At 43.4% G+C, this 9,275-nt stretch overlaps 1 protein-coding gene across 1 annotated transcript in view; it reads right to left on the reverse strand.

Moving 5' to 3' along the window:
- The window catches only part of frem2b (FRAS1 related extracellular matrix 2b), a 48,234-nt gene extending 42,255 nt beyond the window's left edge, over positions 1-5,979 (reverse strand). The window contains exon 1 of the mRNA XM_070829450.1: positions 969-5,979. Coding sequence (XP_070685551.1) covers positions 969-5,979 — 5,011 coding nt within the window. The remainder of the gene's footprint in view (positions 1-968) is intronic.
- Between the last annotated feature and the right edge of the window lie 3,296 nt (positions 5,980-9,275).

Raw genomic sequence — 9,275 nt, forward strand, 5'->3', positions numbered from 1 at the left:
CTGTACAAAGCAGGCTGAGGCTGTGTGATGAATAGAGCACAATGCATGTCGGGGGAATCCGTAAGGAGAAACTGCCTGGTAACAAAGGCTGTATATCTATTAGATTCCTGGGTGACTTCTAACATAAATAATAGCTTGAATGTTGGGGCTCATTCACAGCAGTCTGTCTGCCATCCTGAAAGTGTGGTGCTAAACGGGGTTCTTTATAGCCCTGGATCTGGAAGATTTTGAAGTTTACAGCCCTGGCTGTCTTCAATATTTGATGTCCAAATATCTCTCTTCAAAGGGACCGATGCATGAAAATGCATAGCTACAAATTTCAAATGCCCAGAAGATAGTGTCTTTATTTACTGTCTGTTTATTCTTGTGAGGACTCTTGAAATATTGAGCAGGCCTCTTGGGGAATGCATCTCACAGTGGCTCAGTAAATAAAAGCAAGGATAACATGGATATTGACTCTGTACTGATACTTCTGCCCTGATATTTGGCATTTGCCAAGACACCCCTCTAGTCCGCTTGAAATACACCTACAGACTACTCTGCATCCACCCTCCACCCCTTCCCCTGACATCTTTGCATGTTCACACTATTATGTCTGTAATCTCCTTGTCTTCTGCTCAAAAATATGACTCTAGTAATGTACAAAATCACTGTCACTTTTCTCCCTAAGTGAAATATATTAGGCACTCCTCTAGTGAGGTACGGTCAGCCTGAGGCATTGGCATACTTCATCTCTGTAAATAGGCAGCCTCTTGAGTGAAAACAAAAATCTTTATATTTGAACTCAGCATTATTCAGGCATCAAATTTTCATTTCATTTTGCAGAGTGAGTACATGTAAAATCGAGTGAATTTGAGTGTGAGCCCCAGAGAATTACAATCTGTCTTTAATGTGAGTATCTGCGGTACATTGGCAATCTCACAGAATGTCACAGGGTTTCAAAGCTATTTAAAAAGCATCTCTCTTACCTTGTGTGAAGGTGGTAATGGTGGCATTTCCTTTGCTGAGGTTGATCAGGTAGCCATGCTCTGGAGCAACAGTAATGCTAAAGATGACAGAAGCCTGAGTGCTGTCTCTGTCCTCTGCTTTAAGGGTCTTACTGGTGATCACAAAGCCCAAGTGACCAGTCTCAAGAACCCGCAATGTCGGGGCGCCCTTGTTCACTACAATCTGTGGCACCCCATTATCCACCGGGAGGACAGTAATTTTCATCACTTGGGGCTTTCGAGTCTCAAATACTGTGTCAGGGAAGATGAAGAAGTCTGTGTGAGTGCCATCAGTGACAGTGAAGGAGAAGCTGTCCTCAGCACTCTCTGTACCATCGTGCTTGTAGCTGATCATGTTTTCATTCAGGTCTTGCTTTGTGAAGGAGGTGACAGGCAGGGTGTTGTTAAAGAGCAGGCGACCATGAACTGGGACTTGAGTGACTGTGAACTTCAAGAGGCGGTCAACGGTGTCTCTGTCCTCGACTGTTAACTCAAAAGGCGTGATGAGTTTGTTCTCTCCTTCGGTCACAACCAGGCCATGCATTGTCACTACAGGCTTTTTATTGTCCACATCAGTGATGGAAATGCGGAAAGTGCGAAACACGGGGTTGTAACCATCAGTCACTTCAAATTCAAAACTATCCATTTTTACTTCATCGTCAGCAGTGTGGATGTAGTAGATTTTGTTGCCAGCCAGCTGGATCTGTGTGAAGGATGAAATGGGCATCCCAGGTGTGTCGGTGCACTCCAGGTGTCCTCTCATTGGAGCTCTGGTGATTGTGAAAACCAAGTGTTCATCTGGACTGTTGAGGTCACTGGTGCTGAGCAGGTCTGTTGTCAGAGAAACCCTGCCGCCCTCTTTAAGGGATACACCTTTACTAATCACATCTGGGAAAACCATGTCAATGCCTCCCACTGTGACATAGAAGTACCGGTCAATCAGAGGGTTGATGCCATCTGTCACATCAAATTTGATGAGGTCACGAATCCCCTCTTGCCCGTTATGGATGTATATAATAAAACCCTGATCCACTTCATTCTGTGTGAAGTTCATTCCAACTGTGATATTTAGCAATGTACCAGAAGGCGTTGTCCTCTGTAAATATCCCTGACCAGGCCCATAGCGAATAATGTAAGTTAGCGTGTTATCCTCAGTGTCCAAGTCAGTAGCTTTTAAAACATTACTGTTGATGACTTTCACGTCACCGATCTCAATTTCAAGGCCGTCATTGATTGCCATCCTTGGCGTCTCGTCGTCCACAGGGATAATCATAACTATTACTGTTTTCTCTACACTGAATTTTCCGTCTGTGAGAACAATATCAAAGCTATCCTCTGTGGTCTCTGAGTCATCATGCTCATACACAATGCTGGAGGCTTCCCTGATCTGATCCAAGGTGAAGTTAGAGACAGGGACAGTGCCGGTAGTGAGCTGATTGAGAATAAATCCGTGCTTAGGGGTTTTGGTGATAATGAATGTGAGCTGATCAGAGGGGAGATCTGCATCAGCACCATTCAAAATGGGAGTGTCGATGACTATGTTCATGCCCTCCATAACTACAAACTCTCTCAAGTAAATCGCAGGCTTTTCATCATTAGCAGGGATTATGGAGATAGGGAAAAAGTGCCTTTCAGAAAAATTGATGCCATCAGAGCATCTGAACGTAAACCTGTCCTCCACTGGCTCGACTCCTTTGTGAATGCTTTGAACATAGTAAATGTGATTCTGTCTGATGTCCTTGATGGTAAAAGCACTAATAGCTGTCCCGGACCTGGATTTCTCTGAGCCTGGAGCTGGGGAGATATTTTCCACATATCCTGAAGTCGGCTGTACAATGATTGTACAAAGGAGGTCATCATTGGGGGTGTCGACATCATCAGTGCTGATATGAAGAATCTGAATGACATTCTTCCCTCCCTCAACTACTGTAAACTGTGGCCCAACAAAGACCTCGGGAGCCTGGCTGTCCAGGGGAAGAATAGTTACGTGCACTCTGACACCTGTGATCTTATTTCCTCCAACTGTCCATTCATCAGACATGTCTGTCAAAGTGAGATTGAAAAAGTCCTCCTTTGTGGTCAAGCCTATTTCCCCACTTGTATGAGCATAGACTACATGGCCGTTAATGATATCAGCTTGGGTGAATGTGCCAGATGGGACACCTCTCACCAGAATTTCACCTAATGATGGCGGGTCCTCCACAATGAAGGTCAGACGGAGGTCATCTGTGTCTTCATCTCTTCCCTGAATGACATTACTTGTGATTTCTGTTGCTCCATTTTCCAGCACATCTATGTAAGAGCCAATTGTACCAGCTGGGAGACTGATAGTTGGAGTCTCATCATCTATCGGCTTCACACTAATCTTTATAATAATTGGCACAATGTGGACCCCATCGCTGACATCTATTTGTATGGAATCGACCGTTGATTCATCTCCATTATGGATGTATGAAATTCTGCCATTTCCAATATCCTCTTGGCTAAACGTGTCTCCTTTTGTCATGTCAGTGAATGCAAACTGGATCTGGCCATGCAGTGGAGGCTGAGTAACAGTGAACGATATCTGTTTGCTGTCTGTGTCTGTGTCTGAGGTGTCCAGCTCAGCACTTGTAATGGTGTGTATGCCGCGTTCAAGCACAGTAAATCCAGAGTTGGTTATTTGAGGTGGCTTATTGTCCACAGGCTTCAAAAGTATAGTGAAAACTCCTTCTATGATATTTCCGGAAACATCCTCCACAGTGTACCTAAACTGCAAAACATGAGTGATAATTCCAAGCTCAAGATCAGGTGGTTTGTAAGCTATTTTATGGTGGTTAATTTGTGCCTGAGTGAAAGTTGTGACTACAGTGTTTGGCTTGTCAGTTAATACCAGAGCTCCCAAAACAACAGGGCTATTCTCATCTGTATCTGTCGGCGGCTGGATGATTGTGTATTTGAGATCCCGATCCTCTGAGTCCAGGTCAGTGTAACGGAGGAATTTCTTTCGGAGGTAAGTAAGTTGATACTCATGCACAGTCATTTGCAGAGTTGTGCCAGGATACAGGTCAGGTGGGAGGTCGTCCACAGGGAGAATTTTGATAACGAAAGAGCTCTCACCGGATTGATTTGGTGGGTCGTTGTCATCTTGAACTCTAAACACAAACTGATCCATGACTGTGCTCGTGCTGTGAGGCCCAATGTGTTTATAAAACAGCTTCCCATCAGTAATGTCCTGCTGCAGCCATTCAGTTACTACTTTCTCATACAATTCATCCTCTCGATTAAACTTCCAGGTTGATGGGTCCTCTGGGGCCTCAGACTGACGCAGCAAAACCTGCCCAATTGTGGAAAAGGGAGGCTCTATTGTGAATTTTATTGAGGAATCCTCTGAGTCGATGTCTGCTGCACTGAGCATAAGTGAGGAGACTGGCATCATTTGGTTTTTGAATAAAGCCAAACCAGTGTTGGCGTTGATTATAGGAGGCTCATCATCAGTTGGCACAACAGTGATGGGAAACAGAAACTCCACCTCATTTGTGCCATCTGTCATTCTGAAAATAATATTATCACTGTATGTGTCTGTGCCATCATGTTGATAAATGACTACTCCGGCGTCGAGGTCAGCCGGGGTGAAAAATTTCCTCCTAGAGCCCAGAACGGTTAATTCTCCATGCCTCAGCCCATCAGTAACAGTGATTTTGACTTTGTCTAAATTGTCCTCATCGCTGATTTCCAGATTCTGTGAGCTGGACAGAGGCCTGGTTTGACCCTCATACAGTAACTGGCCAGTATTCCTAGTCACCACAGGGGCCAATGTGTTCATAGGCTTAACAACAATCATGAAAGCAAAAGGGTCTGACACAGCCCCCTCTGTGTCCACAACCTCAAACTCAATCTGGAAAATCCGCTCAGTGTCTGAATCCACAGCAGGGGGTTTGTAGGCGATTTTCAAGTCTTTGAGGTCTCCTTGGTAAAATGAGGTTATTGGTAAATTCCTATCATCTGTGCTCACTATGTAGCCCTCCTCAAAGGACAGGGTGGATGTGATGTTGAAAATTAATTCATCAGGATTAGACTCAACATCCTCTGCAGCCAGCATATCCGTGGTTATAGCTGTCATTACAAACTGGTCTACTTCCATCATCATCATTGCAACAAAGCTGGGTTTGGGAGCTGTGTTCTCCTCTCCATCCTTAATCCTCACCAAAATTTGGAAAAATTCCTGCTTGAGCAAATTGCCTTCCTTATCAAGTAACTCCACAAGCATTGGAATGTAATCTCTGTTCGGTGACTTCAGAGCAAAAGTGTGCTGATAACGGATGTTCATTTTAATAAATTCATCACAGTCCACCATTGTTCCAAGGTTATCCTCGTCCACAAGTTTTCCGTACCTGGGCAGCACGCTGCCACTGGCGAGAGAGGCTATTTTGCATTGTTGTGCATTTTGATCATAGGTGAATTCTAAAATTCTTCTATCGATGGGGTTACTTATGTCGAGAAGTTTCTCAACAGTGAGTGGCATATTTTTGGTTAACACTTCCAGCTGTGTGAAAATGACCTCCACCTCCATCATGAAAGGTATTATAATTGTGTCCGTTTGGGTGTCATACCTGAGTTGTAATCTCACTCTATCCCTCGGAGGACTCCTTGAGCCAAAGTGAGAATACTTCACGTCGTTGGGGCCAAATTCACACGGAAACTTTTTCGGAGATAGGTGTCCAGGCTTTTGAGACAGGGGGTCGTTGTCCAGAACTGTTATGCTGCATCTATCACCGGGCTGAACTTGGATAACCAAATCGTTAATGGGATCAATGAAGGCTGATCTCCCGAAAGGCACGCGGATCCCATTATTGGCAACCAATATCGTGTCCTCTGACAGCTCCGATCTCAAGGCGTATGATAATCCATGGTTGTCAAAAACCTGCGCAATTGCATCACCTGTCAGAATCACCGCAAGCAGAAACAAAGCCGCGCCAGTCCCGTGCAGATGCGGGGGGATAATCCAAGCCATTTGTAGTGTGGAACCGCAGCGGAGACACGTTGAACTTTGCGCATACACCTTTATACACTAAGTATGACGGTTAAAGTTGCAAGAATATAAAATCAGAGTTGGATAATATCACACACCTTTGGGCACTAAGGTGCACCATTCTCTCGCGGCAGCTGCACACTGATAACCTAAACTTCATACTCCGCCAAAGCAGGAGTAAGGAGAGTTACGCCCTCCTCTCAGCCGATTGGTTAATATCTCAGCTGGAATGCGTTTTTAAGGTTTTCAATGGACGTGGTTTGTGTCATTCTGCGCAGACAAAACGATGCCGCGTCGGCTGGACCTCAGCAGGTTGGATAAGGTAAGGAAAATAAACGAATAAGGTGACTTTGGGGCATAAACTGAGATTTACAGCCTGCAGTATGAGCAGGAGTAGAATTTATTTCCGAGTTCTTTCATTTGACACAGGTAAAGCTGAAAAAAAATCTGTTTGTTAGATTTTGTTTTTCAACCATCTACATTTGGTCAAAGCTATTCGTTCACTCCAGTTTATTCCTAACAATAAAGGAAAAGAATCAGAGGTGCAACTGTTTTAAAGAGCATTCACTGATTCACTGTCTGACTGGAGAAACGCTTTGTCTCCCTCTCCTGGTTTGTGCTGCTGAGGAGGGAGGATGCTCCACACACACCCTTCATCACCAGCAGAAATCACACACTCCCTTCGATGTTATACACCCTCTTTTTCCTGATGAAAGCAAGGCCTGTCGTGAAAATCTTAGGTGAAATAGGTTCTCCATTGCATGTGCAGTGCCACTGCCGTCTAACTGTGTGTTGTTTGACAAGAAACACATACTGGAGTTAAGTCCCCACAGCTGCCTTTGACTGTGCAAGGTGGTTTAGTGTGTTTGCAGTCATACACACCAGAGCTAATGGAGAGGAAGCACTGCAGGGATTCGAGTGACCACTTTCATGCGATGCAGCCAATCCATGTGGCCATAATACAGCCACCCATCATGACAGATTTCACCCTGCAAACAATCCACACTTGAAGCATGAGTCAAAGTTCTCTTTATTGAAGTTATCCAGTGACATTGTCCTATTTCCTGCTATGCTGCTCCCTTATCACACAGGTCCTCCATGTGTCAGACACTTCCCCCAGCAGAGCATTCTCCTCTGACTCCTGACAAGCCCAGTCATGATCCGACCTCTCTGCGCTACTCATCTGGACAGCCACTCTTGATTAAGAGGACACCCACACAGACATTGTGCAGCACAGCAGGGCAGGTCAAAATGTCTCCAATATATGAAAAGTTTGGCATGGTGAGCACCACTGCTCATCCAGATAAGAATCACAGATATTTTAAAGTAGGTGTGTCTGTGGGGAAGCCTGAGCATGTTGATCAGAGATGGAGCAATGCAAAATCTTATTTTCTCATGTGATGTTTGAGCTTTTTCACGTTAAGTTAAAACATCTGATTTCTGCTTCTATTACTGTGGTATCCATTGTACATACACAGACACACACACACAGACACACACACACTCTATATGTTTGATTTACCCCTCAGCCTTTGTATATATTAGATGTACACACATACCTCTGCTCCCCTGCCAATGTGTAGCATCCCTGGAGTTTTATATTGCAAGGAAGAATTTAACTTCAAGTGCGCTCAGTCCCCTCTGATACCTTTTAGATTATTTTCATTCCATCCACAGATCTGTGAGTGCAGCCATTGTGTCTGCACATGCCTATAGTTGCACATTAATGACATACAAACCGTCTCACAGCTGGTATGTGTTGAAATCAGTACACAGTAGCTGCCAAAACAAACTGTACAGTTGAGTTGCACTGGACACTGTTGACAGGGTCCAATTATAAATATAGCCAAGCAAACTGCAAGGCAAAGCCCCTAGGCCTTGACAGCTCCTAGTTACAAGAGAAAATGAAAAAGAAGATGAATAGAACTTTCTGACAGAAGCGGTGGCAGAGAGGGAATTGGATCATACCCAAACCTTCAGGCTTATTTTTGAGGCGAGTGGAAGTTTGATGATGTTCTGTCATATCACATTTATATCAGATTTATTGTAAATGACCAGTCCTTCTTAGAAAATAGAACTGCCAGTCTGTAAAGGAAGTGAGGATGCCAATCGTACTCCCAATGTGCTCATGTTTTATTGTACATGGTACAGGTGGGGCTAAGGATGTTTTCTCACTGCTGAACACTGACAACAAAATATTCAAAGTTGTTTGTTCAGGAGCTCATCTAGATTTCTTTGTGGCTATTAACTCACAGAAACACTTTTTTTGCTTTGTGATGACTCTGGTGACACCAAAATATGCTTCTACCAGCAGTACAAAGATACTGACTGCCTAGAGGAAAACAAATATTTACTTTAGAGGCATCCATATTCTAAAAATATCCTCTTTTGCCTGTTGTTTACAGCAGACCTAACGTTCAATTTCCTCTGAAACTGAATGAGCTGAATGCTTTACCTTGTTATCACTGCACACATATCGACAGGCCAAACACTGGAAGACTTGCATTCCCTCCTTTTTGTGACACCATTGTTATTGTAACTGAGTTAACAGAGACATACATCATGTAAGGTGCCTTGAGCTCTGAGAAGTGTCATGACTGATGTCAACCTGAGACATGGATAATGAGGGGCTACAGAATGGATCATCTGTGTGTTCAGTATGACCTCAAACCTACAGCCAAAAAACTGTTTGTATCTCATGTATCTCTATTAATATTAACAACAATTTTTATGGATCTGCATGCTTGTATCATAATTAAGTATTTTGTGATACTTTGGAATAATTATAACTGGAAAATAGCCCTATTCTGTACTGTCTGTGTCAAGCAAATGAATAAATACAATTGTTAATGTCAGACAAAATCTCTAGATAAAACTTGACATTAGGCAGTATTGGCAGTTGTATTATGGAAAAAATTAATTGGAACTGATTTGAGATCAGTTCCAATTAATTTTTTTCATAATACAAAGCTACACAAAATCATTATTAATATTATCAGCGTTTATTCTATCTTTTTATCTGTGCATTGTGAAAGCAGCATCTGTCTCTTGCTAGAAATGCTTTTGATAATTCTCTCCTTTGGTGTCACCCCACTGTTTGTCTCAGCGTTGCTAAAGTGACTCCATTCTAACAATTGCTTAGACTTATCAGGGCTATTTTTGTTGGTGGTTATTCCCTAGACACAATACAACCCCGGTCTCACTGATCTCATTAAGGCTATTTTAGTTGATTACGTCTCTGTCAGGGGCAATTCTTTTGATGGTCAAAGCTGGAATGG

The sequence above is a fragment of the Pempheris klunzingeri genome, chromosome 4 (genome assembly GCF_042242105.1).
Source record: "Pempheris klunzingeri isolate RE-2024b chromosome 4, fPemKlu1.hap1, whole genome shotgun sequence".
Lineage (NCBI taxonomy): Eukaryota > Metazoa > Chordata > Actinopteri > Acropomatiformes > Pempheridae > Pempheris > Pempheris klunzingeri.